This window comes from Rhagoletis zephyria, unplaced genomic scaffold, assembly GCF_001687245.7.
Source record: "Rhagoletis zephyria isolate East Lansing unplaced genomic scaffold, Rhagoletis_zephyria_1.1 Rzeph_scaffold_01376, whole genome shotgun sequence".
Lineage (NCBI taxonomy): Eukaryota > Metazoa > Arthropoda > Insecta > Diptera > Tephritidae > Rhagoletis > Rhagoletis zephyria.
Genome location: NW_016158460.1, coordinates 88064 through 103487, shown reverse-complemented (window position 1 = coordinate 103487; position 15424 = coordinate 88064). Strand labels below are relative to the sequence as shown.

Sequence of the window (15424 nt, the reverse complement as noted above, 5' to 3'; positions counted from 1 at the left end):
CGGACGGACGGACGGACGGACGGACAGACAGTCACCGCTTAATCGATTTCTCTTTTCATTCTGATCATTTATGTATACATTTGTCCATATCTATCTCGATTCCTTTTGCCTGTTACAAACAACCGTTATGTGAACAAAGTTATAATACCCTTGTGCACAAGTGCGCTCGGGTATAAAAATATTTTTTTAGTGCTTGAACTTTGATGGACTTGGGTGAGTCTAGGATATTGAACAAAAATTTGCACATTTCACACTGATTTATTTTAAAGCATAATTAACCATATTTTTGCTATTACCAATCCAAAATCTAAAAAAGCGGACATTCTGCCCACGCTATTACATATGTATGTGTAATTGAGGCCGTGAGAGCAAAAATGGCCTAACCCCTTTTTTTGCTGCACTACTTAAAATAGTTCCAATTGTGATACATTTTAAAACAAAGTGACTTATTTTTCAATTTTAAGGTACTAGATGTAGCTCTGTACCTTAAAATTAGGGAATAAGCAACTTTTCATCACATTTGGATCTTTGTATTTCAAGCCGTTAAGTACAAAACAAAAACAAAAATTGTGTAAGGCCACTTCTCCTCTCACGCCCTTATAATATTGGAATTGTTTAATATATTTTGTACTTGGGGGATTATTTACCTGTCCAGCTAAGGTCTGACACAGCATCAGGAAGAGCCTCAGCGACGTGCTAGCTGTGTATGTTCGATGCGCCCATAGCCGATGAGCGCCAGCTGTCGCGCCCAAAATACCGAGGAAGGCCAAAGTGAAGGCTAAATAAATTAATAAAATGTTTAAAAATAATTCCGGGTAAAAAAATTTTTATGTTTCTACTCGTATTAAATATGTAATAAAAATGCATCCATATATTTTGTTGCCAGACCATAGTGGTTGTAAATAGTCTCATTTAGCCACCAGTGTGCACAACAACGAAAGGATAATTACAATTAAATAGCCTAAATGAGACTATTTCATATCATGTGGCTTAAAAATAAAAAAATAAATGCATTTAGGTCATTTGCAAGGGGTCGGTCGCACAGTGTGGAAAATAACCTTTTTTGTGTGACAAAATCAAAAATTTCGAGATCGAGAACAGATGGCAAAATAAATGTAACGGTATTGCTCCTGAGATAGAGAATTTAAGAAAAATGGTCTCGTTGGATACATAAAAAAAACCGTGACCTTTAAAACGACGTTTAAAAATAGTTAGGGTTTAAATTTTTTTATATGTTTGACCCAAGACATTTTAAGCAGGTCTTGTTGTTTTTAAGAAAACCTGAAAGTATTTTATTGATGTAACAAGTAGTTGGTTTTAAATTCTATTATGTCTTTATTGAGTAATCTACCGACTTTTATGCAGAGCTGAATTTCAAAGGAAAATGAGTTAGAACTTTTCTATATTAAGGCAACGTTATGTACATAACCCGTAGATATATATTTATCGATGTATACCTATGTATAAACATACAACATAAATATCGTCGTTTAAATTACAAAACCGCGTAACTAACATTAATTGGATTTGCTCACACAAGCTTTTAGCTCAATCCTTATACATTCGTCCTGAAATATACTAGCCAGAAATGCGATTGTTTTATAAAAAAAGAGAACCATTTTGAAATATGTGTGTTTTTACGCTCTAGAAAATGATTTATACAACTTCACATACGTGGTTTTGCATTTTGTTGATACGCGGTTTTGCACTTTAAACGACGATATGTACATAATTTGAAATCAATGGCGTTTACACAACAACATTTGGTGAATTCGATTTGAACTTACTGAATAAAATTGTCAGGAATGAAGCGCCGGTGAACATTACGAAAACACCATAGAGTCCAAGTATATTCAAGTGTATATAAAATAGCACCGACGGCCAACTCGCTTCGCGTTTAATGCGTTGGGAGCTCTGTTTCATTGTGTTTTCTGCTGTCATCGATGTTTCTGGCGGTTGTTGTTGCGGTGCATCGCTATTTCTAGCGAAGCTTTCTTGGTTCTCCATCCTTGAAGAAGCGTTCTGAAGGATATATGTGGATATGTATTAATGTACATTTGTATGTATGAACATATCGTTCATTTAATAAAATACCCTCGAAACTCAAACACACAAATTTTTGAGCAAACGATGCGTTTGACTCGTTATAACATGCCTCTTATTTTGTAAGAGTTTGGTGCTAAATATTTATAATCGTTTGTAGTTTCCGCGTAGGAAGATAATAGGATTTTATTTTTTCTGCATTTTGGGAGCAAATTGAAAACTGCAAACGCGTCAAACGATGAACTTTTAGTAAGTCAGCGATATATAGACATACATATGCATCTACATATACATATATGAAAATTAAAAACTTCCTGAAAAATATTCGATTGAGCTTCAATACCGCACAATTGGTCGACCGTTCTACGTTTGAAAAGTGTGTACAGTAGGGCGGGTGAATTTTTTTTAACATTGCGCGTATAGCATAGAAGGATTCTACATGTTATTCTAAGAAAATTTGTCTGAGAATGGGTCCAAAATCAATTTGGTGTTTGCCAACTTCTAAAAATATTTTTTTTTTACTTAGAATTTTGCTGTAGTCTCGTGAAGAAATTCTTAAATTTTGTATAAAACTTGCTATAAAAGGTTTTTGACGTGAGGAATCCATTTCTGCACTTAACTTTTTCTTAAAACTTGCGGCAGACTGTGTCACAGTGCAAATTTCAACATTTTCTTACCTGTTAAAATAAAAAAAAAACGTACATACATACGTGGTATCTATATTTTACTTTTCCTTGAAATTTTTTAATAAAACTAAAATTCAATACAAAATACACAAAATGCAAAAAATGCTCCAGTATAAGGAATGCCGACATAACGAATATTCGGTATAACGAACGCTATTTTTCAATGCATTGCTGACTCTACATATATAACGAATGTTGGAAATTTGACGAGCTCGATATTAGGAATTTAGGAAGTGGGACGGACGAAGATATTTTTATTGGGAAGCTTGCATCAAAAGGCGCTTAAAAGTCCTCAAAAACAATCGAGCATAACAGATTTCTTTTCTACGAAATAAAACCACCGCAAAGCCTGAATATTTCGGTGTGTGACTAGTTTTTTGACGGTGTTATGCATTTTCTTCCATATAAAAAAGAGTCCTTTCGAAAAAAAATAAAATTGAAAAATCAAAGCGAATTAAAAAAAAAAAACTACCGGATACTCAATTTTGTAAAAAAATGCGTAAAAGCCTCGTTTTCCATACAGAATTAATTAAATTTACAAGGTTTACGTGTTTACGAGGCATTTACGCGTTTAGATAAATACCCTTTGTAATTAATTTAATAAAAAAAATTTAATTCAAATAGAAATAGGTAAAATAAAATTATTTATTGGGAAAAAGTCTTATNGCATTTACGCGTTTAGATAAATACCCTTTGTAATTAATTTAATAAAAAAATTTAATTCAAATAGAAATAGGTAAAATAAAATTATTTATTGGGAAAAAGTCTTAGAGCCATTTTCTTCAAGTAGGTACTCATTTCGCAAAACTTTGAATACAACAGTTTGCGGATTGGGTCATAGCAAAACTCCATAGGAATCAGAAGGATTCGATCTTTATTAAAAGATATCGTATTATTTTGGACTTATCAGAATTTCGGTGCCTCTAAACAAATTTGCCGGCCGCTGTGGTGCAGTGGTAAGCAGTGCACGCTTTCACTCATCAGCACCAAAGTTCAAGCCCTGGTCAAAGCAACATCGCAAAAAATATAGAAAAAGGTTTTTTCTTAACAGCGGTCGTCCGTCGGCAGGCAATGGCAAACCTCCGAGTGTATTTCTGCCATGAAAAACAGCTTCGCATAAAAATACAATTGCCGTTCGGAGTCGGCGTAAAACTGTAGGTCCCTCCGGAGGAGAAGCTCGGCCAAACACTAAGATATGTGTTAACGCCATTCTATTATTATTATTATTATTAGACAAACAAATTTTCCATTCATTGAATATTAACAAAAAATAATAATAAAACAATTACCTTAATCCTTTTCGAAGCATTGCATAAAAGTGGAGTTAGCAACATTTCACTCTAAGCTAGATATGTATATGTGTATATCCTGTACATCCAATACAGTAGTATGAAATAAAATTAAATATACGTTTCTTTTTAACACGTAAGAAAATGTGCATTAGATGTTTATTGTACAGATATGAACCAGGGACTTCTAGTGTGGTCTATATTAGAGGGCTTAGTAGTGATTAATGTTAAGAGGCCAAATACATTCACTTTTATCAGAGTAAAGTCGTTTTAAGACTCACGATGTACGGCAGTCCTAAGGATCTAAATTAGAGGACATTAGTTGCACCAAACGAAAGCATTGAATTTTATATGGAACCATGGAATTTTATATGCATTTTCCGAATGCACTTCTACACGGTGCATTTTATTGCAATGAAATTAGGGCGATATGTTCCAAATTTGCTTAGTTTGAACTAGCTAAGAGTGGCTAGAGTCGAGATACTTTTGTAAAATTTGTTTTTGGACAAATTAGGCTGACATTTAGCATTTCTTTGGTACAACCATAGTATGCTACGCTGAGAAAAGGGTTACGTCTACTAAACATGTTTCTCTCAATAAACGATTTTCTCAATATAGAAAAGATCCCGAACGTTGATATCTAATCCGGCTAGCTATTTATATTAGAATACATGTATAAACCTATATGTTTATCGGCTTTGTTACTTAAAGGATATTTATTTGATTGGATTTATAAGTCAAGCGTAGTACTTAGTAGATTTTCTCGGTTGAAACTTTTGACGTACTGCATAGTTAGTGTTGACTATTGGAATGGCACCAGCAATGTCCCACCTATTGTTAAGCAGCCATCTGCTACAATTTTCTTTTCTTTTGGGTTTATTTTAGTCGGAAACTGGGCTTGAACCGAGGCCTTGCGGAATGGTAGTGCGCACTTCTAACAACTACACAATAGCAGGCGGGCATTCGAAAGAAGTACAGGACATTTTGCGTATAAACAAAAAAGTTACCAAGACAACAGGCTAACAAAAAGGACTGTCCCGTACAATACAGGACAGATGGTCACCGTCTAAATTCGCAACATCAAAAAAAAACCACATATCCTGGGACATCCTGATACAAATATGTAGGTACGTGCTTATGAATATACACATAGATCTTAAAATATCACAGTGAAATGAAACTCTGAGATTATTTGCGGTAGTTTTGACCCTTCACTCACTGAAAACAAAAGAATATGCGAATTTCAAATAAACAGTTAATTCAGTCTGCTTGCCTGAAATTTTTCTTGTAGAAATTCTTAGCTCGCGATAACTTTTCTTTTGTGTAGGAAAATCTAAAGCCGCGGCTGAACCGACCCGCACGATATCAAAAACTTAACTGAAGGAATGCCATTATTTCAAAAACAGACCACTCGGTACACACACATACATACGTATACACACATACATATATGTGAATACTTGCTCAAGGATAGAAAGTATTTAAATAAATTAATTGTGTGTAGTTAATTTAAAATTCCTTTCATCGCAAAGTACATAGCAACGAATAAGAAAATGAGCATAAGAATCAGAATTAGAAAATAAATGTACATATATACGTATGTATGTAGGTTAATGTACATATGTATATGCATTGGAGCTAATGCCAGGTTTGTAGGGTCATGCACCTCCTGACGATATATGTATGTATGTATGTATTTAAACAGAAAAAAGTTTGTGCATAACTTAAGTTTTAATTTTCGAATATTACAAAGCAAGCCGGTTANGCCAGGTTTGTAGGGTCATGCACCTCCTGACGATATATGTATGTATGTATTTAAACAGAAAAAAGTTTGTGCATAACTTAAGTTTTAATTTTCGAATATTACAAAGCAAGCCGGTTTCAGTTCAATGGTCATAGCAGCGATTAAACTCTTACTTTCTTACATTCGAATTTGCATACTTACCAAATGAAAATTGTGTGTACATTGAATTTCAAGGCAAACAGAGTGTGAACAGAGATTAAACTAGCAGAATTAAAATGTTTTTATTGTAATTATAAAACCTAAATCTAAATGACAAAAAATTTGAACAAATGTCGAAGTTAATACACGCTTGAAGAGCCTCCATTGGCAATTATATATACATACATACATATGTATATGTATGTATGCAGTTAAAAATTATGCAATTTATTTCATCTTGGCCAATTCAATGCCATCCTCGTTTTGTATATCTTCGTCTCCGTAGCCCCAGACTTGATCCCTGTGAACGAATTCGTCGTTGAGAAAGCGTGAGCCATCGCCACATTTGGCGGCACGTCGCTCAATCATACCAGAAGACACAGATTTTCCTGCAAAAAATAAAAACAAAAAATGTATGTATGCATATTTTAATTTAAGTTTTAATACCATTATGTAACACTTAAAACTAGCTTCTAGAAATTTACAAAGTTATGTTCAGTATGTTTCTAATACCCTGATGATTTCAACTTTTTCGAAAATAGTAATTTTCCCATGACCTCGCGAATCGGAAACTTTGTATCTCATATATCGCACGTTTAATAATATAGAGTTGTAACTCAAAATTTAAGTTTTTGGAGATTTCATTATGCAATTAATAAGCTTGCAAAGTAAGCTATGTAAATTTTTTTCGATTTTTAGTTTTTGGTAGGTAACGTATAAGTATTTAAAGTAGTTTCATGTCCACTAACAACACAGTGCAAAATCTTTCTATACTCTGAAAAAAAGTAGCATCAAATGTTAACTACACTTGCAAAATACTTCTTTATACACTTTTGGCAGGATCCATCTTCGTATGAACTTTGAAAACTGCAAGAAAACGTAGTAGTTTCGGTGCCTAGTGGAAGAGGTAGTAAAAAAGAAACAGACCAAACTTCATGGAGGAGGGAAGGCGAAAAGCTAAAAAAGCTAGCCATGTAAAAGTTATTTTTTCAAAACTCGCTATATTAATTTTTTATATATATTGCAAAAACAACCATGCTGCAATTTTATTTTTTAATGTTATAAGGCTCTTATTTATCCAAATTTTCAGTTAATAAAAAAAGATACTATTTGGATGCTACTTGTTGTCCTAGACGTTTTTTTAATTTATGACTTACTTTTATAAAATCACATAAAGCGTTTTCTCACAAAATTGAAATTTTGTGGCCTTATTTATAAAAAATAAAATAGCTTTAAAAAAGGTTTATAAACTGAAAAATTTATGAAAATGTCTTTTCATAAAGCTATTTAAACCTGCTGAATAAAGCCATTGAAATACTTCGTTATATTATTGAACGTGCGATATGTTTTATTAAAAATTTGTGAGGTTTTAGTATGGTTCCGAAAGAATAATAATTTTTACTTTTTCTACTTGATTGACTGATGGACAGAATTCTTTCATCAAATAAATTTCTTTTCTAGCTAAGTAGAATCGATTCAGGCGCTACCTAGCAGGAAGAATAATACATCTGCGCCTGGTGTCCAGATTTCACACCAAATGCAACTCATCTAATTCGGTTAAGAAATGTTGGAGAAAATTGTTCTTGACTGTATATTAAGGGTTCTCGTCTAAACCAGTGTTGATATTTGGGATTTTTAAATTGTACTAAATTAATGAAAAAAGTGTAAGTTTTTGAGCTTAATTGTACTTTTCGCCATTTCCGTCAAAATAAAAAATATAAAATCGAAACGGTGCAGCACATTTCTTTTTATATAAAATAAAATACGAACATTCGTTATATGGAAGAAAGTGAAAAAATGTTTACCCACAAAATTTCTAAAAATTCAGGATTTATTTTTATGGTTTCTATCAGACAATGAGCTATACTTTTATGAAAATATAATTAAAATTAATTTGAAAAATAATAAAATAGAATAAGCAGCCCAAGGCGGGCGACTTTGTCGCGGGTTCTGTATTTAAATAGTAGATAGATCAGTTTATATTAATGAAAATAAATCACATAAAATGAGATGACTAGATTTTTTCAAATGTGATATTTCAGCCGCTGGTGATAAAAAATGCAATCACCAAAAGGCCCATCACTAATATTGCCATTCACAATCTCGTTTACACGTAAAATTGCAATTCACAATTTCATTTTCATAGTACCCGATTGACCGAGCTTTGCCCGGAGTAAATAAACTTTTTAAAGTTTCCAAGATTTGGATAGCTTTCAAAAAATATTTTGGAAATAAACAAACAAAAATAGGATTTCGATGTCTATTAAATATATTTCTTACTCTAAAATTTATGTGGCAACCCTATTCCGAAATGCGCTGGAATGAATGCTACATATCTTGAGCGTATATGTATTGTGTATACATAAAATAAATGCTGATTGAAATTAACAAAATAAAAATTTGTATTACATAGAAAAGTGGCTACCCTGCTGGAAAATATTTTCTGACCAAAGGTCTCCAAAATACCTTTCATTGGATATCCATATTGCGACGTTTTAGATAAATTGCGTAGAATCGAACACAAGTGGCAATTTTACACTATTATCCTAAGAGATAACATTGTGTATATAGAAAATCATTGCTTAAGAACTTTCTCTTAGTACCCATGAATAGTAATATTTTACCCTTTTTTTACAAAAAATTAAATAAATATGCGATTCAAAATAAGTGGCAACCATATTAAAAATATTTTCGAATTCAGGATCTTTAAAATACCTTCCATTTGATACCCATATTATAAGGATTTAATTAATTTGTAACTAATTTCGAACAGGTGGCAACCTTATACGAGTCTTCTCGGAGATAATGCCTATTCAGATAACCTTAAAATCCAAAACATGATCGGCGTACAGAATTTCATCAAAATCGTTAGAGCCGTTTCTGAGAACCCTATGGATATATATATATATATTTATATATGCAAGAATTGCTCGTTTAATGTAATAAGATATGAAATATAGGTATGCCCTGCTTGAACATTTCGATTGCGTTCTCCTTTTATTTCTCGGAAGCGAGATGAAATTTTGTTGACTGGGCATTTAAAAGCATACTTTTCTCAAGAAATTCCAAACGCATTCATATTTTTAAAACATCTGGAATCCGCCACTCCATTTTATTATTGTAAATAATAAATGTTCCAAACTACTAAAATTACAGATGAAATCAAGCAAGATCTCGCAAAACCCTCGGTATGCTAGAAAAAAATATGCTTCGTACTTTTTGCGGTCTGCACGTGCGGCATCTCGCATGAATTGTCACGAAAACTATATTTTCAAGCAGGTGAAGGCGGACAGTACCTTAAATTTAAATGGACAAAAAATCAAAGTGCTAGTGGAGATAAGAACGTTGGGTTCAAAAAGTATTTTTGATGTTAAAATTGTACTTAAAATCGGTAAATTGTACTTTTGTAGTTTTTAAAACTAATTGTACTGAAAAAAGTACAATTGTACTTAAAATATCAACGCTGATCTAAACGTGTAAATGCCTCTTAAGCCATGTAAATATCTTAGATCTTCACCAAATCGAATTAGAAAATATGGAGAGCGAGAGAGCGTATGTATGTTTGCCAACAAAATATGTGGCAGCACCTTCAATCATGCCAGAATATTGATTTTTATTAATTTGAAACGGCATCCTTACAATAAAAATTTTATGCATATAAAGTTCATTAAATACACAAAGAAAGATTTGGTGCTTTTTTTGGTTCAAAACTTGGCAATACTGCTTTATCTTCGATTCTTCCTCTTCTCCTTGTTTAGTTCGTTTTTGCTGTCTGTATTACCAAAAAATGTTATCACTTCTTGTTACCGCGATTCTAGGTACATTGGTAATGTAGTGAAAATATTCAGCAATTCAGCTATGAAGATTTGTGGAAATTCCTATATTGCATATTTCACGGGGCAATATTTTGTTACCAGCTTATGATATGGTAACCAACTTTACAGGTTGCAAGAGAGCACAAAATGCGAAAAAGGTTTAGAAATTGACACTTTAATTACCGGTTAAAAAATGTATGTTACCAGCGCAGACCTGTACCTCAAAATGTGCATCATCGGCATTATTTTTATCACTTATAAGGAAACGGCTCCGATAGATGCATCCAACATACGTTCACATTAGCGATACCTGCTTGCAGTAATTTTTACGTGGTAAGTGTTCTTCCATTATTTGGTTTCATAGGGGTTCAGATACCTTCCTCATTGAAGTAGTAAAGAAAATTCGCCTAAGTGCTTTTTTCGGTTAAGCGCACAAGTTTTCCGTGCAAAGAAGAATGGGCAGCTAAGCAAAATATACTGTATTATCATTTATATTCACATAATTAATTGTCCTATTTCGAAACAAATATGGTCTACGATCATAGGCCAGGTGACTATTGGTGTAACAATATACCACGTGACCATCGAAGGGTTAAAGAAAAGCACTTGACTTGAATATAGGCCATGGATCTTACTTTCAACGCGACAACGATCGAAACCGAAAGATTGGGACTTTGGATGCTGTACAACGTTACTCACATACTGAAGACACCACCTCAATCGCCCGACCCCAATCCAATAGAGCGATAGGGACAAAAATCACCATCTTTTACCTTTCTATAGGTAAAATCATGCTACAATGTAACGAACGCAATTAAGAGTTAAATCAATATAATTTGGGGGCAAAAAATCGAACCATACAGAAGGAAAAATTACACTGAATATTACCCAGCGCCGAATCCGGTTTACCTCCAAACCAAACTTGAAAATTCTTTCCAAAATAAACAATTTTTAAGGACTTTAAACACTTTTCATTCTAAATTGCTTAGGAACTCAAAATTGCTAAGAAAATAAGTGAGCCAAAACTGTCCGATTAGTTATAAAGAAACGTTGAGAATTTAGGTTTTTAGAAAGATTTTAAACACAGCTTTGAAAATTATCCGGCCTGTACTTGGGAACGTAAAAAGTTCGTGCAATTTTCTTGATATGGTTACGCGGTGTCAATTACATAGTAAAATCTATTAATTTTGGTTCCAATTCGCATAGGGCTGAAAAGATTGAATACATTTGGGAGCGAAGTTTTTTAATTCGAAACGATATTTTTTTCAATTTAAATGCCAAGATATTCAAGTTAATAAATTCAGAGAGTAACTTAATGAACTTATACTAGAGGTATTCTCGAAATCTTGGAAAGCCCTAACTCGTTGCCGGGTTGCACGGATTGCATAACAACAAAATACATACATTGGAAACTACATTTCCTATTGCTGCAGGATATGCAACGACTAAACCCATCCAAATATTTATCAAAACAGCATAGCAAGATAAATGCGACCCTGTGTTAGCTGTTTTGTTGTTGAAGTTGCTACGTGTTTCCCTCATTCCTCTCTTTGCGCCTACTTTTTTTTTGCCGAATCTTGCAACGTATTTTTCTGCTTGCTACACCCTTGCAATGGGATGCTCTCGTACTCTTGCAAATTTCGAATATTATTTTTGCAACGTAGTTGACTTCGAGAATACCCCTAATGCGTTAAAGGATGCATGATAATAAAACTTACTTCCAGAGGCCCAGCCTATTTTAGCACAAAAATCAATAAAGGCAGTCGTTATGTTTAGTTTGAAGCTGCCGAACTCTCCAGTCTTGTAGTCCCAGGGAAAAACGTGGTGGTAGTTATGCCAGCCCTCCCCCAGTGCCACAAATGCCACAAAGGGACTCTCAACGGGGCTAATATTTCTACAATTTAATTAATTTAAATATTACCAAAATCGTAAAATTTAAAAGCAACTCTTACTCACTTATCATATGGCTTGTTACCCCACATATGGGCAACACTGTTTACAAAAAAGGCAGCATTTAATGTACAAGTGAAACGCAGATTGAAATTTATCCAAAACGACAACCATAAATTCTCATTCCAGAAATAGCATGGCACAAGTACAGGCAATCCGATCGAGATCAACGCGAACAATGGTATATAATATTTATGTTGAAACATAACCACTTTGTCATTCTCCAAATCGGACATATCGATCACTTTGCGCTTCTCGATCACTTTGGGATGTGGCGTCAGGAATAGCCAGCCGACATGTGCGAAAAAGAAACCCCGATTGGCATTGTGCGGGTCGGCATCCGTTTCAGAGAATTTGTGGTGTATCCTGTGATCCAGGGCCCAAGTGTAGGCGTCGCGCTGTTAACAGAGGAAAGAAGACCAGGAATATAAAACGAACTCCTGAGTTATTTGATTTGCATAAAATGGCAGTAAATATTACCTGTCCAGCGATAGTGAAAAGAAATATGAGTAGAATTCGCAATGGCAAGGACGCGGTGTACGACTTATGTGACCAGAGACGATGGGCTCCAGCGGTGATGCCAATGCCCGAGCACCAAATACAGACGACCACTACAATGAAAAGTGGTTATTTTGAAATTATGAAAATTATCATAGTTATGTATGTTAAATCAGATGGGGTTAATCATGGGCGCGATATTATTTATATTTTTTATATACATAGTTATATTTACTCTTTTTTTATGCAGTATGAACATTAAAACCGTTTATTTTCCCTACTTACTCTTCAAAACAAGGGTGGTTCCTGCAGATAATAGTCACTTTAAGACCTCAACCCAATTATGCGCCAACTTTGGTATTTATGTGTACATGGTAGTCAAATCCCAACAAAATTTTACCGAATCTCATTTACTTTTTCGGGAAAAATTTAATAAATTCTCATGAAACTCTATGGTTTTACTCATCTCCTTTAATCCGTAGAAGGTTTTTGTTGGTTTCACTTTTTTGTGGAACTTTTAACTCTCTCTGCCATTTTTTCAAAACCAGATCAAAAAACCCCATCAAATCGAAGTTAATGGGTGGAAAATATTGTTGCTAAAATTCTATTATAGGTCGCCTATGTGATTATGTGAGAAGTCGTTTTAACCAAATAATGACAGGTTTTAAAAGTGGATTTTTGATTGAAAAGTAGGAATATGGCCCCCTGTAATAAATGATTGTGATGAGGTGGAGCAAAATAGCATATCGTCGTTTAAAGTACAAAACCGCGTATCGTCATTCTGCAAAACCGCGTAACTGACATTGGCTGCCAAAAATTGGATTTGCTCACACAAGCTCTTGGCTCAATCCTTATACATTCGTCCTGAAATATACTAGCCAGAAATGCGATTGTTTTATAAAAAAGAGAGCCATTTTGAAATATGACTGTTTTTACGCTCTAGAAAATGATTTATACAACTTCACATACGCGGTTTTGCATTTTGCTGATACGCGGTTTTGCACTTTAAACGACGATATGTACATGTGTACTAGGGTAATTGACTCGGTTTTCTATATGCGGTTTTTTTTAATCTTGATTTTTCGAATATCAAATAAGGCGGACTGTTTTCATCATACAAACGGTTTTTTTCTGAATGAAAGTTTTGAGTTTGTCCAAGTTTTTAAGGCTTTTTCTTGTTTAAGTGGAACCCCTAAATAGTTTTAAATCTTTAGCCATTCAAAGTCATAGAAAATGCAATTAAGTATTAAAAAAAAAGTTAAAATTAGACCAAACGTGAATTGTTCACTGATTTTTATTTATTTTACTTTTGATACAAAAAGGCGTTGCTCTTTTCTTAATAAAAGGTACTTTACTGTTTTGCTTTATTTTCGGTCATGACTTCATATCCATATAGAATTTTTGATGTATGAAAAATGTGTAAACTAAAACCGGGTTATCCGGTTTTTTGCTAATTTCGAAATCGGGAACCGTTTTTTTTTTCAAATTGCAATTTTTTTAATAACCCGAAAACCGGTTTTGGAAAAAAGGCTAATCGAACACCCTACATACATAGATACTAACGTTAAGGCATAGTCTGCCTGAGGCCCTTAAAAAACCTCGGTCACCTCGGCTGTTTTCAAGATGGCGGCGCTTCCAAAACTCCCTGATCAAGCTTTGTATTCTCTGCGATCAGCCCTACAGTATTTCAAAAGAATTTATCACCATAAAAACCGTCAGTTTTCGTAATTTATTGAATTCCTACAAGCCGAGTTCATAGTGAATAGTTAACCACTGACAAGGGTTTAACTATCGATTTTAATATTCACACACAGTGGTCAATTAACAAAAGACCAGTCTCTGTAGTTGAGCTCTATAAATTTGGACTTTGTTGTTAAAACGAAATTCAGGCGATATGAATTTCCAAAGTGAACTTTGAATATGAATGCATACCTAATTAAAAAGGAAGTTGTAGATATATTTTGTTTACACTGTTAGAGTTGGGCTATAAAAGATACATACATATAACATGTTTTTTGTTATAAAATTGTTATTGAAATACAAGATCTCTTTGTGAACTTTTTGTTTATACAAATAATCTTTATAGTATTTGTACCTACGAAGTGGGAATATCTTAGTGTTTGCTCGTAAAGGGCAAAGAGAAGGTTTNAATACAAGATCTCTTTGTGAACTTTTTGTTTATACAAATAATCTTTATAGTATTTCTACTTACGAAGTGGACATATCTTAGTGTTTGTGCGTAAAGGGCAAAGAGAAGGTTGCATTTTTCGGTAGAAACGAAATCGGCATAAGTTTTGTCATTGCCTGCCGATGTGCGACAGCATTTGGGTTTTTCCTGACGCAACTGTAATCACCAGGGAACGGATTTTATAGAGTATATTCGATTAAGAATGTCCACGATTTAGCTTTCCCTGATTCCATATATACACATTTGATGTTGCCTTTTTTTGCGTTTTTTAAGATTTTTGCCGTTCTATAGCGGCCGCCGTAAGCACATGCTTTACAAATGTATAAATATTTGAATGCATATTCCTTTATTTATTCATAATAACATTAAATATATTAAATTGTTAAAAAAATATGGCAGTTCGTGGATACTTTAATATTAAAAAAATGTGTAGGCGTATTTTCTTTTACACCTTCTATAAATAGGAACGCATATGACTGCCCTACTAAAACATTTTCATACCATATTTTTTGGTAAATATGAATGTAAAATGTACGATGACATAAATAAAGCTGATTTTATATGTTTTATATACATATGTCTATGCACATACGTATGTACATATGTATTTTAAAAATTTATTTTTGGTTATTTTTCAAATAGAATGTGTAGGACTGTCCCGTTGATAGTTCCCTTATACATAAAATTATGTATGAATTTCCATTCATCTGCTTGTGTGTGTGTACATTAGGGTGGTCCTTAAAACAAGGTAGCAAATTTTTTACATCAGATTTCCTAGCCCTCAACCCTTAGGTCGATGCTACTATAGTCGAAGATATGACACATAAATTTTGGCCCCGATTGGAGTCGGTTAAGGCGTGGCGCACAGGGTTCAAGATTATCCTATGAAGGCGTCTTAACCGACCCCAATCGGGACCAAAATTTTTATGTGATATATTCGACTTTAGAAGTATTAAATGGAAAAAATATTTTTAGCTTTTTGAGTCTCCATGGAGCATCTGGCCTTGGACCCC

At 33.7% G+C, this 15424-nt stretch overlaps 2 protein-coding genes across 10 annotated transcripts in view; both read right to left on the bottom strand.

The window, feature by feature from the left end:
• LOC108363792 (acyl-CoA Delta(11) desaturase) overlaps nucleotides 1–6196 on the bottom strand; it is a 15740-nt gene extending 9544 nt beyond the window's left edge. The window contains exons 1-3 of one of the 2 annotated variants that reach the window (XM_017617273.1): nucleotides 6110–6196; nucleotides 1788–2022; nucleotides 648–778 (exon numbers count right to left, since the gene is read on the bottom strand). In XM_017617273.1, coding sequence (XP_017472762.1) covers nucleotides 648–778; nucleotides 1788–2022; nucleotides 6110–6148 — 405 coding nt within the window. In that variant the 5' untranslated portion in view covers nucleotides 6149–6196. Of the gene's footprint in view, nucleotides 1–647; nucleotides 779–1787; nucleotides 2023–5237; nucleotides 5398–6109 lie in introns of those variants that run through there. The other variant, XM_017617275.1, reaches the window with a different exon arrangement.
• The window catches only part of LOC108363790 (acyl-CoA desaturase-like), a 28228-nt gene continuing 14740 nt past the window's right edge, over nucleotides 1937–15424 (bottom strand). For 6 of the 8 annotated variants that reach the window (XM_017617270.1, XM_017617269.1, XM_017617267.1 and 3 more), the window contains 4 exons: nucleotides 12206–12336; nucleotides 11732–12123; nucleotides 11494–11669; nucleotides 6028–6349 (listed from right to left, as the gene is read on the bottom strand). In XM_017617270.1, coding sequence (XP_017472759.1) covers nucleotides 6189–6349; nucleotides 11494–11669; nucleotides 11732–12123; nucleotides 12206–12336 — 860 coding nt within the window. In that variant the 3' untranslated portion in view covers nucleotides 6028–6188. Of the gene's footprint in view, nucleotides 2023–6027; nucleotides 6350–11493; nucleotides 11670–11731; nucleotides 12124–12205; nucleotides 12337–15424 lie in introns of those variants that run through there. The other 2 variants (XM_017617268.1, XR_001847661.1) reach the window with 2 other exon arrangements.